General features: G+C 38.2%; 1 protein-coding gene across 1 annotated transcript; it reads left to right on the top strand.

The window, feature by feature from the left end:
- Nucleotides 1–1,041: 1,041 nt before the first annotated feature.
- Nucleotides 1,042–18,294, top strand: LOC104907933 (abrin-a). Its single transcript, XM_057395181.1, has 4 exons — nt 1,042–1,454; nt 12,613–12,854; nt 13,613; nt 16,172–18,294. The coding sequence occupies exons 2-4, from the start codon at nt 12,633–12,635 to the stop codon at nt 17,875–17,877; spliced, it is 1,929 nt and encodes a 642-aa protein (XP_057251164.1). The 5' UTR covers nt 1,042–1,454; nt 12,613–12,632; the 3' UTR covers nt 17,878–18,294.
- The last annotated feature ends 1,645 nt before the right edge of the window (nt 18,295–19,939 follow it).

Below are 19,939 nucleotides of genomic sequence, written 5' to 3'. Positions count from 1 at the left end.
TCTGATGCGGTCCTAGAAACTGCATCAGATTATGAAAAAACCGCATTAGTTTTTTAATCTGATGCGGTCCACAAGAGGACCGCATCAGATTTTCCTCCCAGCTTTCCTTCTCATTTTTTTAATTGATTTTCTGACAGATGAGGTTTTTTGCACTAGTGGTATCCAGGTATTGGACGTACGACCAGTATAAGGCGTCATTGTTATTCATGGAGTATCATAACTATTTACATGAGTAATTACGTGTTTTGAGTGATAGGTCTCCTACTTTCTACTAAGTTTAAGACTAACGTCACTTAATGGGAAGGAGATGTTAGCTCAATATCATTAAGTGTTAATTCAAGTCGCTAGACATTAACACCAATGCGATTGTTCTGTTGTTGCCCAATTAATGTCATTCTTTACTTTTCTCATTTGTTGAACTTATGGGGGATTTCGGAAGTTCAACAATATTTTCCAAAGAAAACCTTAAAGTAAGGAGTGAGAAAACAAAATAAAAAGCTCTTGTCCCACATTGGAAAAATAGTTATGCTCCACCTTGTTTATATATGAGAATTCTTTAACACCTATTCTTGTTTGATAGAGTGCTAGAAGGATGGATGCACTACACACACGAGCCAATTTGATCGGGCTTGTGCTCAAGATCGGACTCGTGAGTGCGGGTGTTGGTCCATGGTCCGTATTAGATCTCCTTTTATTTTAACGCAAAATGCAAGAATCTTGTCTTGCCATTATCAGCATATTTTGTACCCGCTGCTACCAAGATTTCCGAAGCCAAATTGATTTCATTCCTTATAATTAGTCGTTCCGTTTTCCTTATTGCTTGTTAAGCCTATCTAAGGGCTCTTTTCCTTCAGTTAAAAAATACAAAAAATCCAAAATCACTTTCTAAACCTTTTTTCTCTCACTTTGGGCAAAGTTCTGATCTCCAACCATGACTTGTGAGTGCACACAATCTATGGTGCTATGTGATCATGGCTTGTGACTTGTGAGTGCACACAATTGATGGTGCTGTGCTATTTCTGGTGGTTCTACTTGCACCAGGATAGCGCAAAATCGTCTTTTAGGACAGTGGTTTTCCCACGTCGCAGCGTTTTTGTTTACATCCTCATTGCGGTTAGTTTATTTATTATTTTACAACAGAAGGAACACAACTTTACCTTGTTCTCTTGCACGTTTATAGTATGAAAGTTTTCGAATATGCTTTTGATCAATAATTCACTCTTGGCGTTTCTTGAATAAACTATCCTCGACCTTTCAAGCTTTCACCGGCCGCGCCTATAAAGTGATCACTTCTACTTTCATGTGAAACGGTGAAAGCCTCACAAATTACTCGTTAGTCGCCTCTTTGTCTTCTCCTACACTATCCTTGAATTCTCAATTCTCTATTCTTCTCCACAAAAACTGTGGCAGACGAGAGTGCATACTGCACGGGCTGAAGGTCACAACTCATACATGTATGTATATTTCCTCTTAACTAATATGTTTGTCAACTTCTCAATTCCCCAAGCACCCCAACCCGTAATGATAGTAAGATGACTCTAATTTCTAAGAGAAACCATTCTACGTTAAGGAGTTATTTTCATAACAAAATGTCTTGGTTGAGACGAGTTTCAGTTTATGACATTTTGTATGTTTAAGCATTTTCATAGCAGTTTAAGCTATATATTTATCAGTTTAAGGCATATATTTATCAGTTTATGTATATTATTATCAGTTTATAAGCACAAACTTATTAGTTCAGGGCACAAATCTATTACTTTATGACTTGTTTAAGATATAGCCAGCTCCTATAAATCATCCAATTTTTTAATTCTTCTCCAGAAATTCAGAGGTATTTCAGATATTTGGATTTAGATTTCTGTACCCAATTTCAGTGTTGGATACATTTCATGTTAACATCCATTTACCTTTCTAATTTGTTGCTTTGTCTTGTATGGTGCACATTTCGAAACCTTATCCCAATAGATTTCAGAGACTTTGGAGTATGACATAAAGAGTTTAAAGATACATACATATTATCGAGTGTAATAGTCCGCGCTTTCGAGTTACTAGCTAATTACATGTAGCATAACAGTAAATAAACTTTGATTAGCATTCACTTGTGCAAAAATATACTCATAACCCAATTGTAATTAATAGTCCGAATTTTTGAGCTGCTAACTAACCAAACTTAATATTCATAATTATGAACTACTAATTCGCAACGGAAAACACACAAAAAAACCCCAATCTTGGACCTCTGGATTATGCGTCAATAATACAACAACCCAAAATATTTTACACAACTACACGAACTGAACTAATAGAATCTCCAAAATAATACAATAATTTTTTTCTTTCACATGATACCTATGTGGAATTTTAAAATTCATAAGTACCCGTATAGTTTAAAAAATGCATACGGTATCCTTACTATTCAAATAAAGTGCGTGAAACGTCCTTAATGACTAATGGCGTCAAGTTTCCGTTAGTCATTAAAGCCAAATCAACCTAATTATTCTAATTAATCCCTGATTAACTAAATTAATACCAATTAAATCATAAATAATCCTAATTAACTATATTTATAAAAACCCAAAACCCTTCCCCCACCCCCACTACAGTCACCCTACCCCCACCCCAACCCAACCGCCACTGCTACCGCATGAAGAACCACCCTCCCGACCCACCACTATCGCCGCATTACCTTCGGAGAACCACCCTGCACCCTGGAAAATAGCCGAAATTCCCCCCACCCCGAAAAGGTCCCCTACCCCCTTAAAAATCACCCCCAACCCCTCAATATATGCCCATCCTCTCGAAAAATTCCCTCACCTACTGAAAAACTAGACCGGTCTGGTTTTTCGGGTGCGTAGTGGTGTGGGGTAGGTGGCCGAGAACAGGGGAGATAGAGGGAGAATTGGGGTAAAAGAAAAAAAGGGGAAGAGATGAGAGAAAGGACTTAACTCTCTCAACCTAAAGGAAACTTGACGTTGTTAGTCATTAAGAGCAAAATACATTTTATTTTAATAGTAAGGTATCAGGCACTACAAGAAAAGGTCATTTCAATGACGGCTTAAAGTCGTCGCTGAAAAACAAAAAACAGTTGCGACACCATGAACGACGGTCAACGGTCGTTGAATGACAGTTGTTGCATCGATCATCGTTGATTTAGTAATCAACGACTGTCTGGCCGTCGGTAACAATATCAACGACAGTTTACTTACATATCAACGACTGTTATGAATACCAACATTGATTATATGTCACCTACTGTTTAGAGATGTCGCTGAAACAACGGTTCTAAATAGACATTAATTCAACGACGGTTTACAACATTCGTTGAATTAACGTCTATATGGAACTGTCGCTAATATTCACCAACAGTCGTTGCCTTTTAAATCTGTGGCATTATTACTTTCTTTTCAATGACTGTTTAGCCCTCGTTTCAATGTTTACCCGTCGTTTTTTTAAATTATATTAATTTAAATAATAATGTTCCAAATTATAAGTAAACCTGTACTTGCAGGATTGCACCTAAATATACTACACTAAACTTGTTCCTCTATCGCCTCCATCGCATTCAATGTTTTCAACTACAAAAATATGCAATTTTAATATATATTACAATTTGCATAAATGCTTATATAATTACATTAAATAGATTAATATTGTGTACACAAAATAGATCTCGGTGTCGGGAAATGAAGCAGAATTCGGGTTCTACAAAAATATATCGACAAATCTAGAAACTTATAAGCTATATGCCGATAAATATAGATATTAAATGTCTATAAATAGACAAACTACATAGATTAAATATATGTACGCAAAATAGATCCCGGTGTTGGAAAATAAGTAGAATTCGGGTTCCTAAAAATTATATCGATACATCTAGAAACAAAGCTAGGTGTCGATAAATATAGACACTAAATTCATATTGTTAGACTAACTATATAGAAACTATTAAGTTAGTTACCCAGTTGCCAAAACCAAACAAACTACAATGTCACGGGTGTCTCTGTAGCACTTTTGCCACCACCAAACTCTGGGTCTCTTCTAGTCTACGTTGTGGCGGGGGGGCCTGTGTTGCAACCTTTAAACATGTGGCCGAAACTAGACATGTTCCTCATCATTTCCTACAGGAGGACCCGGTTTGACTCTTCCATCCGTGCTGCAACCTTTGCCTCCACCTGCGCCTCAGGCTGAGAAAAAATGGACGGCTCATATGGTTGTGAAGAGCCATCTCTACACCCGGATGAATATTTGTAGTACAAATGATCTCCATGACCCAACCCCTTCACTTTTCCTCTATTCCTCCCACCAACAGTCTCCTAATACAACAAATCAGGGTTCGACTGTGACCCTTGAGTGGTACAACTATCTAGCTTCTTGTTGTATGTCTCATGCATTTGGTTAAATAATATACTCATATTCATGCATTTTCAAGTACAAACTACTATGTGACACACCAAACAAACTATATATGCGTTGCTTGGTTCTAACATGCCTCTATTTTGTATTTTCAATCAAAAGTACTATTAAACACATGAAACAAAGTATATATATGATATTAGAGGTGTTTATAACTTAAACTAACTTCAAACTACTCAAATTCACTCATTTTGAAGTAAAATAGCAAAAAATGGGATAAAATGACCTATATTTGGTTCTAACATGTCAATAATTTGTATTTTCAATCAAAACTACTATTAAATACATGAAATGAAGTATAAAGTATATATATATATATATATATATATATATATATATATATGATGTTTGAGGTGTTTTTAAATTAAACTAACTTCATACTACTCATATTCATTCATTTCGAAGTAAATGACCTAAAATGGGCTAAAATGACCTATTTTCGATTCTAACATGTCTATATTTTGTATTTTCAATCAAAATTACTATTAAACAGATGAAATAAAGTATATATGATGTTTGAGATATTTATAACTTGAAATAACTTCAAACTACTCATATTCATTAATTTCAAAGTAATTAAATGGCCTAAAAGTGGCTAAAATGGTGTATGTTTGATTCTAACATATGCAGATATATTTTATATTTTCAATCAAAACTACTATTAAACACATGGAACAAAGTATATATATGATGTTTGAGGTGTTTATAACTTAAACTAATTTCAAACTATTCATATTTATTCATTTCGAACTAAATGACCTAAAATGACCTATATTTGATTCTAACATGTATATATTTTGTATTTTCAATCTAAACTAATATTAAACACATAGAACAAAGTATATATATGATCTATGAGGTGTTTATAACTTAAACTAACTTTAAATTACTTATATTCATTCATTTTCAAGTAAAATGGAAAAAATGAACTAAAATGACTTATATATATATTAATGGCTAAAATGAAACATTGGATGAAATGACACTATTTATTGATCAATTTTAACTCCAATTTATCGCTATTATATAAAGAAAAACATAGTCAAGTGGGATCTTGTTAGATTCGTCTCGATGCATACTATCAAATTATAACTTTTTTATATTTTTTACGTGTACACAACTAAAGATATTAATGGCTAAAGAAGCGCGTTGGGTTGCGTGAAAAAGCAAACGTTTCATTTAAAATGGAACGGAGGAAGTATATGATTTTTGAGGTGTTCATAATTTAAACTAACTTTGAACTACTCATATTCATTCTTAAGAGTAAAATGACCTGGATTTGCTTAAATATATGTTTAAAAGTATATTTAGAAGTATGTACCAAGATTTGCTTTGCTCTCTTGTTTGCTGGAATTTCTCCTTTTCCAGGAACAGTTTTAAAATAAGTATTCAAGAACAACTTGGAAGCGATAGAGTGTACTACTCCTCTGCTCTTTGCCTGTACACGTTGTTGAACAAAGGCTTTGTTTTTAATTATACAGAAAATGTCATGTAATTTAAACTGAAGAGTAGATATAAAACATTCATCTTTCTAGCAAGCTGTACCGCCAAAATAGAAGATTTCGCTATAAATTTACAAAGTAAAGAGGATGATATGACCGAAGAAGAGTGAAGTGTTCTTTCTCTGTGTTGTGTTTTCTTAATTTTTTTTTATTTTTTTAGGGTTCATTCTGTTGAACTTATTTGAACTTTTATAAGATCAGATAAGATAAAATAAGATGTTCTCTTAAGTTATCTTCACTCATTTTAGAAAAAAATAAGACACGATCAGATCAGATAAGATAAGATTTTATAAGATCTTATAAGATCTTATAATATAATATAAGATAAGACAAAATAAGTTGAACAAAACAGACCTAAGTATGTACTCAGCAAACACAATTTGCCTTCTTTGCGAAAATTTCTAACTACAAGGGATAAAATTTGTTCCACTATTTTTCTTTTAGATTTTCAAGGGCGATCCATATAAAATCGCCCTCTTTGTTAATTTTAAATAAGGCAAGTATATAAAGTTCTCCTTTTAGTAAGGATTTTTTAACTAAAATTGTTGGTGCAAATTCAGTTGGATGACTTTGCAAACAAGTTAATGCACACCCAATAGTTAGATACTGAATGTCAAGGGAGTCTTAGTCCTTGGGGGTTACCGATTTTAATTTGATAAAACCTTGCTAACGTACTTTGCTATAGCTTAAAGTAATTAAACTACAACGCCTAATAAATTCAGGCGATGAGTATTAAATACGACAATCAGTGCAATGATTAATCTATTAATTAAAGCTGAATATTCCCACTTATAGCACAAACTTTTAGAAAGATTCTATAACACACATAGGGATAAACCAGGCTGGACAATTAAAGGACAAACATGAAGATGAATACCTCCATGGATTTCGACTCGAATTGGAGATTGAACAAACTTTGGAACTTAATACAATGCTCTAGTTCTAAACTATTGGCTAACTATAACCCTAGAAGCGGGTTGACTAAGCTAGGAAATGCTACGCTAGTAGAAAGTAAATTGCACGTTTGTTGTGTATGTGTTTGTTATTTTTCTTCTGATATTCCTTCTTGTATTTATAATACCAAGGCATGTATAACTTCCTTGCTTTTGGAGGGAAGTGATTTGAATCATTATTTATGATTCAAATCACAACTGCTATCTTCTGGCGCCATGATAACCACGTCCTTTGCCCACGTTCTTGCATTCCCCTATGATCAGATTAACTTCCATCCACATCTTCGTTTTTGGCATTGCTTCATCTTCATCTTCAACTGCTATCTCTTGATTATTCCTCAGAGTTGGGGCTTCCTTTATAAATTGCTGACTATTGACTTTTTTTGACTATTCATCATGAGCCTTTTGACATAACTGAGCCGTTATTTTGCATGACTATCAAGGTTGTTAAAATCGGGATTCTACTTTGAATCGTAAGGTGGTCTTAGAATCGGATCGTAAAATCGAATCGTAGAATCGTAAGATTCTACGAAAATGTATGATCTGAATATTGCTCATTTTGTAAGTTTAAAATGACTAATAATTGAAAAAAGTAGTTGTTTAGCCAATAAATAGGCGATATTGACCATATATGTCTATTAATAGCTTTGGTATCTTAAATAAATTTGAGTTAGAAGTATGAGGTTTCCGTTGGTACACAAAAAAATGCATAGAATCGTGTAGAATCGTGAATCGAATCGTACGACCATATTTGAATCGTAAAATCGTAAGATTCTAAGATTTGAATCGGGATTTTAACAACTATGATGACTATTACACCCTTTGGAGTCTGATTCAATGAATCGTAATAAATGCTAACTAAGATGCAAAAATGGTAGTAACAAGAATAATACAAACTTTTGTCAGTTCTCTCGCAATAATACAAACTTTTAATTATTTTTAAATAATACAAACTTTTTCCCAAAATTCCCCTGATAGGTCAATACCGGTTGTAACTTGTTGTAGCAGGTCACTATAACACATGTCATTATCTTATTAGTTGTTTTTTAATTTTTTATTTCAATTTGAAAAACAAAAAAAACCCAACATTTTCCTCCACCCACCTGAACCACTCCAGCCACAACTCTCCCCCAGCCCCTCCTCCACGACCAAAACCACCCACGCACCAACCCCACGACCACCACTGAAACCAACCAGCAGGCAACTCCTTAGTCCTTCCTCCTTTATCTCTATCGTATGGTTCCTCTCTCCTTCCACGCTCAAAGCATCACCACCACAAATATGTTGATGGTGCTCACTCCTACTGAAACCATCTGTCTCTCCTTCCCAAACCCATCCTCAAACTTTCTCTCACCTCCAAACCTACTTCAAGGGCATCTTTGAAAATGTCAAACACTTCCAAGTTACGAATGTGCATAGGGCCATCTAGTATGGAGGATTGGAAAGAAATGAGGAGAGTCCCATCTGACGCGAGGATAAAAGGAAATCAGACACAACAATTCTTAGTTTAGGCAAATTATCGAACACTTAGTGTACACCATGAAATTCAGAGCAAACGAAACCCACATATTAAAAACAATAATTTGAACTTAAAACAAATTACAAACAAAAACCCAGAAAGCAGAGAAAGAAATATATAGCGTTTGAGTTCTAAAGTTGAATTCTTGAGAATTGTGAAGACGGATTTGTTGGGAATTGAAGAAGTTTTTTTGATAGAATTCCCTGTTTCAAGAGTCAAAGAAGTGATGATTGAAGATTTTGGGATGTAATCGGGGATTTCATTGGGGAAGAAATTAAACAGTCCGTCATTGTCGCCTTATCTTGAGCTTTCTCTCTCCCAAAAATGTTGAAGGTTCTTCAAGCTTTCGAGACAAATGACAGACTAGTGGTTCATTTTACATCCGACATCGACGAGATGGAAATCTAATCGACGAGAGGCCATTACTCTGCGAATTTCGTGGTGGGGGAGGGGTGGTGAGGGTGGAGTGGTGGTTTCGTCCATGGGGGGAAGGGTGAGGGTGGGGGAAGGGTGGGGTTTTAGTTGGTATGGAGAGGGGAGGTGACTAGTTTAATCCATTTAGTGACTAGGTCTAATTTTATATTAAAATTAGACCGTCTCTTTTAATAATTTTTGATTGATTTATTAGCTTAGATGCTTTACGATTTTCTTAAGATTTAAACCCAGCCCCCCTCCCCCCTTAAAAATAAGATGGAGATCATTAGTGGTTAAATTTGGATTGGATATATATTCACAAAGACGGACAAGAAAAACTCATAGCAATTTAATTCTTTGAGAGGACCTAGGTTTTCTCTTTGTATTTTATTATTTAAAATTGAAAATATATCCTTTAATGAAATATCTAATATTCATAATATCCGAAAAACTTGATCTCTACCCAATCCGGTTCATTTTGAATGTCCGGTCCAAAATATCTGAAACTCAAAATCGAATTGGATATCCGATTTTTCCTATCAGGACGATTGGATTGAGGATCGACCGGATCAGATATTATGAATAGTCCTATACTCTTAGGTGTCATGAGATGAACCTACATCATTACAAATAGAAAACTCCTTCTCTAGAGTAATCATACATGATGCATCAAACACAACATCTCTAGAAGTTATTACCCTCATTAACTTTATAGACCAAATTCTATATCTCTTGACCCTCAAACCATAGCCAACAAATACATATTTTCTAGTTCTAGGTTTAAGTTTACCCTTATTAATATAAATGTAGGCCGCACAACCATATACTTTGAAATTAGAATAATCACAAGGAGTACCGAACCATACCTCTTGAGGAGATTCAAAGTTAAGGGTAGAATGAGGAGACTGGTTCGCCGAATAGCATATCGTTGCAACCGATTCACCCCAAAAGATATTCCCTAACTTGGATTATGAGAGCACATACCGTGCTCTCTCCATAGGCGAGTTCTATTCATTCTCTCCGCAATACCATTTGTTGAGGCCTCCCAACACAAGTTATATGTCAAAAAATCCCTTCATCAAGACAATAATTAGTGAACTTTCTTTTCAAAAAACTCTAGGCCATTGTTGATATTTAAAACCTTGATCTTTTTGTCGATGTTCTTCTGAATCATAGTCTTCCATTGAAGAAACACATTAAACTCATCATCCTTGTGCTTGAGATAGAACAACCACACCTTCTCAGAGAATTCGTCACTTATTATGAGAGAGTAACTAGAACCACTCAAAGAATTCTTCTTAGAGGAACCCTACAAATCCGAATGGATGTAATCAAGTGGTGATTTGGTGTTGTGGATTACGGACTTGAAACTAACCCGCTTGTGTTTACCTCCATAAAAATGCTCACAAAAGCCAAGGTTGCCTAACTTCACATTCTCTAGCAAACCTTGCTTGCAAAGTTTGGACATTCCTTACTTTCGTATACGAAGAAGCCTCAAATGCCAAAGATTGGTGTCATCATCACACATTAGTGCCGGTGGAGACATTTGCCAGACCACTAACCACGGATCCCTGTAGCACATACAAGCTACTCCTTTTGATGCCCTTCATCAACACAAATGCACCCCTAATCACTTTCAATACTTCACCTTCAGCTACGTACTTACACCCGTTATTGTCAAAAGTGCGAAGAGAGATCATGTTTTTTTCTTCATTTTCATAACATGGCGACTTTGGACAAAATTATAACCTTGAAATCAAACATCTTGATATCCACTTACCCTATGTCAATCACCTTATAAGTTGCATTATTTTCCATGATGATCGTGCATCCATTGTACTCCTCATATGAGGTGAACAAGTCTTTGTAGGGTGACACATGAAAAGAACAACTCCGGATCATTGTCTATTCACTCTTTCTCTTGATCCTATCATGAGTGACAACCAAAGCACTACTTTCACTATAGAAATCTTGACGTAGAAAGGTTAGCGGATAAGTTCGATAAGGAAGCGCGACAAAAAGCCTGAAATGATTTCCACTAATCGGGCCGACGGAGTCCGATTGCTTATTATGATACCTTTTCGGAAGCGGAACGGCCCAACGAGTCAAACTCATGTCTATGCCGTGACCTATAGGATTTTTAAGCCATCCGAGTTCGTTTAAGGCCCGAAATCAGCCTTTTAATTATTTTCGAATTTTATTATTTCCTTAATTTCATATTAGGGTTTTGTTTTAGGTATTTAAACATTATTAGGTCAATGTTTGGAGGCAGTTTTTGACTTTTAATAATATCACAGAGTTCATACTCTGGTGGATTTCGGAATTTTTACAGATTTATCGCTTGTAAATATGTCCGTTCTTGATCGAGATTCGCGCTTGCTTATATCCATAATTTCCGACTGCGTCAAATCTACTCTTAAGGCTTATGAGAATTACCTTCCTCGATCAAGTCGGAGGTCATAAAATTTATTCTTGAGTAGAAAACGGGTGTTACCCTCTTTGCCATGTAAAAATAATCCAACTTCAACAGTAGACCAATCACATATTCCTCCTTAAGAACTTCCCTCAAAAGATCAGTGGAGAGACAGAGTTGTATAGCCGATAGGACATTCAAATCCACTTCTTCCCATTTCTCTTCGGTCATAATAGTATGTTTCTTCACCTTGCTATCAAGGGCCTTGTGAGCCCCATTTTGTATCAAAATTGCTTTCATCTTCAGTTGTCATTGTCTAAAGTTGATGGACCTATCAAACTTCTCAATATCAAGCTTCATTGTTGATACCAATTCCTAGCAGTTTAATGGCTTTAAGAGGATTTAGGGTTTGCTAATTACTTTCACCAATATTAAATGCAAAGTCCAAAACTGTAAGTGAGAAAAATAAAACAATAAATGAGATGACACAAGTTATAACGTGGTTCAGTTAATCTTGACCTACATCTACCAAACTAGAAACTTAGAGCTTTCTTTATAGCCTCTCCAATGGAAGAATTACAACAGAGAAGAAGAAAGAGGAGGAGAAAGAGAGATAGAAATCTTGAGTGCTAATATGAATCTTAAGATTTAAAATAACTTTAGAATGCTTTATATATGGCACTCTTAAGTCTTAACTTTATAGAAGAAAAACTCAAAACAAAGCCAAATTAAATCTAGAGCACGAATAAACAACAAGCAAACATAGCAGAACGCCCTCCCGAGTTGTTGGGTCTTCAGCCCATGTTCTATCTTCTCTCTTCTCTCTTCTTCTTCTCAGGATATCCAAGCACAATATTACAAAATCAATTTATTTCGCTCATATGTTATTGATGTTTTTTTTTCTCGTACAACTAAGACCTTGTATGAATGTCTCAATATATGTACACAACTTTTTTTAAAAAGAAATCTTAAAAATACTAATGACTCATATGAACAAAATGGCTTAAAGAGGATCAGGTGGGACTGTGGGAGATTAAGTGGTAAGAGGTCGCAAATACTAACAATATGGAGTTTGATCTTCATCTACCCAAACTTTAGTAGAGTTAAGGAACTTGTTACGTTGTACGGATTTTACTTCTAGGTAGAATTCCCAGTATCTAGTGTGAATAAATAAAGTTTCCTTAATAGTTATAAGACTTAAGATGTTCCTACGTCCTATTACCTTACAAATTGGGTTTTAGAAATTTTCCTATATAGTAATATATAAACATCCGGTACAACACATGCACAAGTAGCCAAGACAAAGAAGACTAGTTATCTAGTAAAAAGAGGTCAGGTCATGAATTACGAAAATAAATGAAATGCATAATAGATGGTTGACTTGTGTACTTGCTGCAGTTTGCTAACTCAAGGAAAGCATGAGAGGCATGGGGATCAGTTTAGCAACATGGACTTGTTTATTGGTCTTATTGGTTGAACCACAACACTATATGGGGTCGCATTTACCCACCAAGGAAGAGAATTCCGACGTCAATGTTTTTAAGATCAAATTCACCACTAAAAAAGCCACCAGAAACTCATATATGATGTTCATAAAAGATTTATATAACGCATTGACCGAGCGTGGAGACAGAAATGGAGTGTGAGTTGTGACTTGCGCGAAGAAGCTGAACCAGGAGGGAGCTCGGTCGCGAGTCGCGACCCATGTCGCGAGGTGCGACAGTTCAGTTTTGGAGCAGCGAGGCAGAAGCAACGTCGCGAGTCGCGACGCTCATCGCGACTCCTTCGCGACCTTCTCGCGAGTCGCGACGAGGCTCGCGGGTCGCGAGCTGGGCTCGTTATCGCGGAGCGCTAGGGCGATTTTTTCGTCCGGTTTTATTTTACGACTTAGGGCTTGTATCTTAGACTTCATATAAATATGTTTTGTCATATTTAGGGCTTTTAACCACAAAAATTACTAGAGAGAGATTAGAGAAAAACACAATAGAGGAGATTAGAGAGAGTCTTTGAGATTCAATTAGAAACCTTTCAATTGAATCTTGCCTATTGTATTTGTAATCGTCTCGTTCATAGTGAAGCGATCTTTTTCCCTGCCTTGAGGACGTAGCTATCACGTTGATAGTGAACCTCGTTAAATTTGTGTGTCCTTTATTCGCTTTCTTGTTTTCTTTGTGTGTGTGTTTGGTTGTTGTGGATTCTTGTTTGGTTTAATTAAACGCTTCCGCATAACAAGTGGTATCAAGAGCTACAGGTTAACACCGGGGTTAATCGCTTTTGGGACATGGCAACAACAACCTTAAAGATCGACAAGTTTACGGGAAGGAATAGTTTTGGGCTATGGCAGATAAAGATGAGAGCTTTATTGAAACAACAAGGTATCTGGAAACCATTGATTAAGGGTTTCACAACGACATCAAAAGAGGGAAATCTGACTGGTCTAACTGAGGCCGAGTTGGAATCTATGGAGGAAAGAGCACACTCCACTATCTTGCTATGCTTGGCGGACGATGTCATCACAGAGGTTGCAGATGAAATCACGGCTAAGGTTTGTGGTTGAAACTGGAGAGCTTGTACATGACAAAGTCGCTCACAAACAAATTGCTATTGAAGCAAAGGTTGTTTGGCCTACGCATGAGAGAAGGTATGTCCCTAAAAGATCATCTCGATCGTTTGAATTCTATTTTACTGGACTTGCGTAATTTAGATGTTAAGATTGAGGATGAGGATGCTGCGTTGATATTGTTGGTTTCATTGTCAAGTAGCTATGAACATTTTGTAGAGTCTTTTGTGGTTGGAAAAGACACTGTGTCCCTAGAGGAGGTAAAGTCGGCACTTTATACTAGGGAATTGCGTCATAAAGCAACTGGTGATATGGTAGAGGATCGTGATTATTCTGCAGGTTTGGTAGCAAATGCTGAGAAAAATAAGGGAGATTCGAGTAGGGATAGGAGAAAACCTAGGTCGAAGGGCCCTAAAAGTAGTGATCTTTGCCATTATTGTAAAGAACCGGGTCATTGGAAGAGTGAATGTCCTAAGAAGGATGGTTCGGCTTCTTTTGCAAAACAAAATAAGGTTGACTACGATTCTGAGGAGGATTTAGCTCTAATTGTCCATGAGGAGAAACACTTAGAAGATAAGTGGGTTCTAGATAGTGGATGTTCTTCACATATGTGTTCTGACAAGAGATGTTTTGACCTATAGCTTATGCAAGAGTAGTGTTACTTTGGGTGACAATACGGTGTGTGAGGTGGTTGGAGTAGGCTCTGTGAGGTTTAGAATGCATGATGGGAGAGTTAAGGATCTTAGAGGCGTGAGGCATGTTCCACAACTTAAGAGAAACTTATATCTCTTGGGATGTTAGACCGTAAGGGTTTTCGATTCCAAGGAGGGGATGGAGTTTTGCGTGTGGTGAAGGGTTCTTGTGAGTTACTTCGTGGCGTGAAGTCAGGTGTGGGTAACTTGTATGATTTGCAGGGTACGCGCACTGGCTAGAGATGATTCTGAGTTGAACTGCATTCTGGGTTGAAAAATGATGGTCTTGAGTGTGAGGTGGAGCTTATGGGGGCTTTTCACAGGCTGAGAGGTCAGAGTCAACGGGAATGAGTTCAACAACCGGGTTTGAGAGTACTAGTTGGGCTGAGGATGAGAGTGTCAACAGTGAGATAGAGTTTGTGGGAACTTCTACACAACTGGTTGAAACTAAAGTCATCAAAAAGAACAACCAAGGGTCTCTCAGCAGCAGATTGGTATGATAAGGTTCGGTTCTATCGATACTTGTGTGCCACTTATAGCTATGGGATCTCGAGCGACATGTCTTTGCCAGGGAGTGTTGGGTTGAGAGGTGATTTGAGAGAAGTCACAAAGAGGTAGCTAGATTGGAACTCCAGGAGGAGTTGCCTGCGTTCCAGTGAGAACGGGGTGGAGTGCTCCGGCGCGAGCATATAAGAACTTCGACGGAAGTTCCCCTGCGCCAAGGGTGTTTTGTTTTGGGTACTTAGACGTAAGTGCAAATGGCTCTAGTTGGAGCAACTGGCAGGGTACTGGCTCGTCTTGATTAAGGTGGAGCTAGTGTGTTTGCGGTTCAGTGAAGGCGATTTGATTTCCGACGGGTAATAAATTGGGTTTCAGGTGAATGCGCAACATGGGTCTCATAGGCTGTGAGATCGGGTCGTTCATGATGAGTGGTCAGTGATCTTGGCGAGATTGGGTGAGACTCATATGAGGGCAAGCCTGGCATCGGGGGTGAAAGATGCATGAGCAGGAAGGGAAAGGAGTATCTCGCGTACTGTTGCAGAGGTACATGCTGGGTTGATGGTTTTCGAGGTGGAGTTGTGTAGTAGATGCAAGTCAAGGTGGAGATTTGTGAGTTGTGACTTGCGCGAAGAAGCTGAACCAGGAGGGAGCTCGGTCGCGAGTCGCGACCCATGTCGCGAGGTGCGACAGTTCAGTTTTGGAGCAGCGAGGCAGAAGCAACGTCGCGAGTCGCGACGCTCATCGCGACCCCTTCGCGACCTTCTCGCGAGTCGCGACGAGGCTCGCGGGTCGCGAGCTGGGCTCGTTATCGCGGAGCGCTAGGGCGATTTTTTCGTCCGGTTTTATTTTACGACTTAGGGCTTGTATCTTAGACTTCATATAAATATGTTTTGTCATATTTAGGGCTTTTAACCACAAAAATTACTAGAGAGAGATTAGAGAAAAACACAATAGAGGAGATTAGAGAGAGTCTTTGAGATTCAATTAGAAACCTTTTCAATTGAATCTTGCCTATTGTATTTGTAATCGTCTCGTTCATAGTGAAGCGATCTTTTTCCCTGCCTTGAGGACGTAGCTATCACGTTGATAGTGAACCTCGTTAAATTTGTGTGTCCTTTATTCGCTTTCTTGTTTTCTTTGTGTGTGTGTTTGGTTGTTGTGGATTCTTGTTTGGTTTAATTAAACGCTTCCGCATAAAATGGAGATATACCAATTTTGCCTCTTCCTTTAACACCCAGTAATCCCCAACAATATCTTCATGTAGAGCTCTCGAATGGCGAAAACAGCATCACGTTAGCAATTAATATCAGCAATGTATATGTACTGGGGTTTCAAGCAGGTGAAACAGCCTACTTCTTCAATGATATCAATTCTGCAATATATGATATTGTGTTTCCAGACAGTACACGACGCGAGCGTCTTCCATTTAGGGGAAATTACATGGAAATGCAAAATGCTGCCAAAACACACAGAGAAAACATCCCGTTAGGTATCGGTGTACTAGGCCAATTCATCGAAAACTTATACCATGTGCAACCAGGTCAGAATTCGATCATTGCTAAAGCTCTTATAATTATGATCCAGATGGTCTCTGAGGCAGTACGATTCAGAAACATTGAGCGAAAAGTAGTAGCAACTATAGATGATAGTGATGGATCTGAAACATATTATGAAGAGTTTTTTCCAGACGGTTTAATGATGGAATATGAAACAAGTTGGGATCCGCTCTCCACTGCTGTTCAATCTGCAACAGATGGAATATTTTCAACAGAAGTGCGGTTGGTTTATGGTCAAGGTGAAGTTCAAGTTGTGCAAACTGTGAGACAGATACTTTTCTTTCTTGCAATAATGCCGCTTGTATGCAAAAGAAAGTCGGAAACTATGGTGGTTTCGCAACAATACTACTCAATAATTAGAATCCCTCTCCCTCATTATAATCAGCATCAACAGCAACCTGATTACTCCTTTTCTTCCTTACAAGAAGCGCGAGGTTATAATGATGGTGATACTTGTGATCAGGTTTTAGAGCCCAAGGTGCATATCACTGGACCAGATGGTCTATGTGTTGCTGTGAACAATGGAGATTACCATGATGGAAACATGATAGTTTTAAACGAATGTAAAGATGACCAAGAAAACCAACTCTGGACCTTGAGAACATGGGATCAAACGATTCGATCTAATGGAAAGTGTTTAACAACTTACGGGTATAAGAAAGGAGCTTATGTAATGATCTATGATTGCGAATTGGCGGCTCCTGATGCCGCCAAATGGCAAATTATGAGCAATCTTGGAAGGATAAAAAATCCCAAATCCGAGCTTCACTTGACTGCATCGAAAGATGCTGCTACTGGCATAGTTAAAGTCATAGTTGATCACTATCAATATGCCTCGAGACAAGTTTGGTTACCTACCAACATTACAAAACCAACTGTGACCTACATTGTTGGTAATCAATCCCTCTGCTTGACGCAAAACGGAGTTGATACGGTGTGGATGCTCTTGTGTCGTCAAAGAATTTCCGACGAAAGGTGGGCATTATACCCAGATGGTACGATCAGGCCTAAAGAGAACCAGAAGTTGTGTCTCAAGTATGAAGATGGCAATTTACTTATCACTCTGGGAACATGCGGTGGATGGTCTGATGAACGTTGGCTTTTTCAGGGCGATGGCACCATTTTGCACCTGGCTACAGGTTCAGTGATAGATGTCATAGAAACTCCTAGTCTCTATCAAATTACGGCCACTGATTTTGTCGAAGATCGTATCTCCCAAATTTGGTTTCTTTTTTTTTTTTTTTTTTTTTATTCAAAGGAGGCCAAGCCAAAAGAAGAAAACAAACAAGAGAAAGAACGAACTAACAAAGTAAGAACAAACCAACAAAAACTAAAACAACTACTGAGGAACTAAACGTGGTGTAGTGACACCACGAGCATCCTCGATTACAATCCTGTGCAACTCCAAAGGAGCCGACTCTAGGACGGCTGCAGCAACAGATTGATCCACCCCATGGTTAGCTAACCAATCCGCGGCCCGGTTCCCTTCGCGAAAGACGTGAATCACCTTGACCACCCAATCTTCTTTGCGAATTAAAGATAAGCAATGTCGAATGAGATGGGAACACCCACCACAGCTACTCCTACCGGCATTTAATGCTTGAACACATGATAGATTGTCAAGTTGAATTTGAAGATGGCTTATTTGTAGATTTCTAGCTAGCTCCAGACCTCTTAGTAGAGCCAAAACCTCAGCTCGAAACGCACTACATCGACCAAAGTTCAGTGTAAGTGCCGAAATGAAAGTGCCGCAATGGTTACGAATGATTACACCCCCTCCAGCATCACCAGGTGAACCACGAGCAGCCCCATCTGTATTCATTGCATACCAGCCGACCAATGGAGGAGCCCACGTAATGAATCTCTCCTCCTTCGTCCCCCTCCTCTCAATATCTTGAATATTATTATGAAGGCTTCTCCATGCCTCATCAAAACAAATCTTCAAAAAGGCACCAATATCCACCGGAACTTCATTACCTCTTCCAAAAACAAACATGTTTCGCCACCTCCAAAGCCACCATATGATAATTGCAAAAAACGTAGGCCATGTCTCATGTTCCTTATTTTCTAAATTTTTTAAAATCCAATTTTTAAGATCCTCCTGGAAGAAAGTAGGATCCAAAGATGGGCCTTCCACCTTGTGCCATATACTCCGTGCTGCAGGACAATCGCGCAAGATATGTAGTGTTGACTCGGACGACTCACCACAAATAAAACATTTTGTGTCATCTGTAAGCTTACGTTTGAACCGGTTAACATTGCCCATCAACCGATCATGGCAGGCTAACCACATAAATGCTCGAATTCGTTGTTGTACCGGAGCCTTCCACACCAAATCCCAGATGTGGTCTTGGTATTCCGTGGTTTCTTGCCTCATAATGTTAATGGCCGACTTTAGAGTAAACTTTCCTTTGGCATCATCCTCCCAATACAACAGGTCCTCAACATCAGGATCTTCCATGACTACATGAGCTTGAATAAGCTTGAGTGTCTCTTCGGACAGATAGGGGCTAAAAATCTCCCATTTCCATCCCCCCCCAATTTCCCACATTTCATCGATAGTGGCTCCGACAATCTCAGGAGGTGGTGGTTGGGTTACACAATGAATGAGTGGTGTTTTTGCCAACCACTTATGCTCCCAGAAAAGAGTTTGTTTTCCATTTCCAATCGCACTCCTTATCCCCTCACATAAGATATTAGCATTTTCAGCAATACCATTCCACACGTTAGAAGCGCCTTTCTTTGATTCAAATATGTCTGAATCGCAGCGCCCCTTACAATACTTTGTACGCAGCACCCTTGCCCACAACGCGTTCGGTTCAGTCAGTAACCGCCACCCCAACTTTGCCATGAAAGCCTTGTTTGCATTATGGGCCGAATGAATCCCCAAACCACCCAGGCCTTTCGGCTTTTGAATACAGTCCCACGCAAGTAGGTGGATTTTTTTTGTATCTTCATCCCCACCCCAAATGAATCGTCTTGTTCTCTTATCAATATCATCACAAGTAGTTTTAGGGATCTTAGCAGTTTGCATTGAGTAATATGCCAGAGAAGAAATAGTGGATTTGGCTAATGTGATTCTTCCTGCAAGAGATAAGTACTTAGTTTTCCAACCCGCTAACCGTCTATCGATTTTTTCACACAAAATATTGAAAGTTTCTCTCGTCACCCGATTGGTGAACATGGGCATACCCAAGTATTTTCCCAAGTCGTCTGTGCCCGCAATTTCCATCGCTGCGCAAATATCTTGTTTCATGGAGAGTTCAACATTCTGTGAAAAATATATGCGTGACTTTGGTAAGCTTAATTTCTGACCTGATGCTTTGCAAAAACGGCGTAGAACATCCTGAATCACCGTAGCTTGGTCAAGGTTTGCTTCAGCAAAAAGGACTACATCATCCGCAAAGAATAAGTTG

Source organism: Beta vulgaris, chromosome 5, assembly GCF_026745355.1.
Source record: "Beta vulgaris subsp. vulgaris cultivar EL10 chromosome 5, EL10.2, whole genome shotgun sequence".
Lineage (NCBI taxonomy): Eukaryota > Viridiplantae > Streptophyta > Magnoliopsida > Caryophyllales > Amaranthaceae > Beta > Beta vulgaris.
Note: the sequence above shows the minus strand (reverse complement) of the source record. Positions and strands in the feature narration are given on the sequence as shown.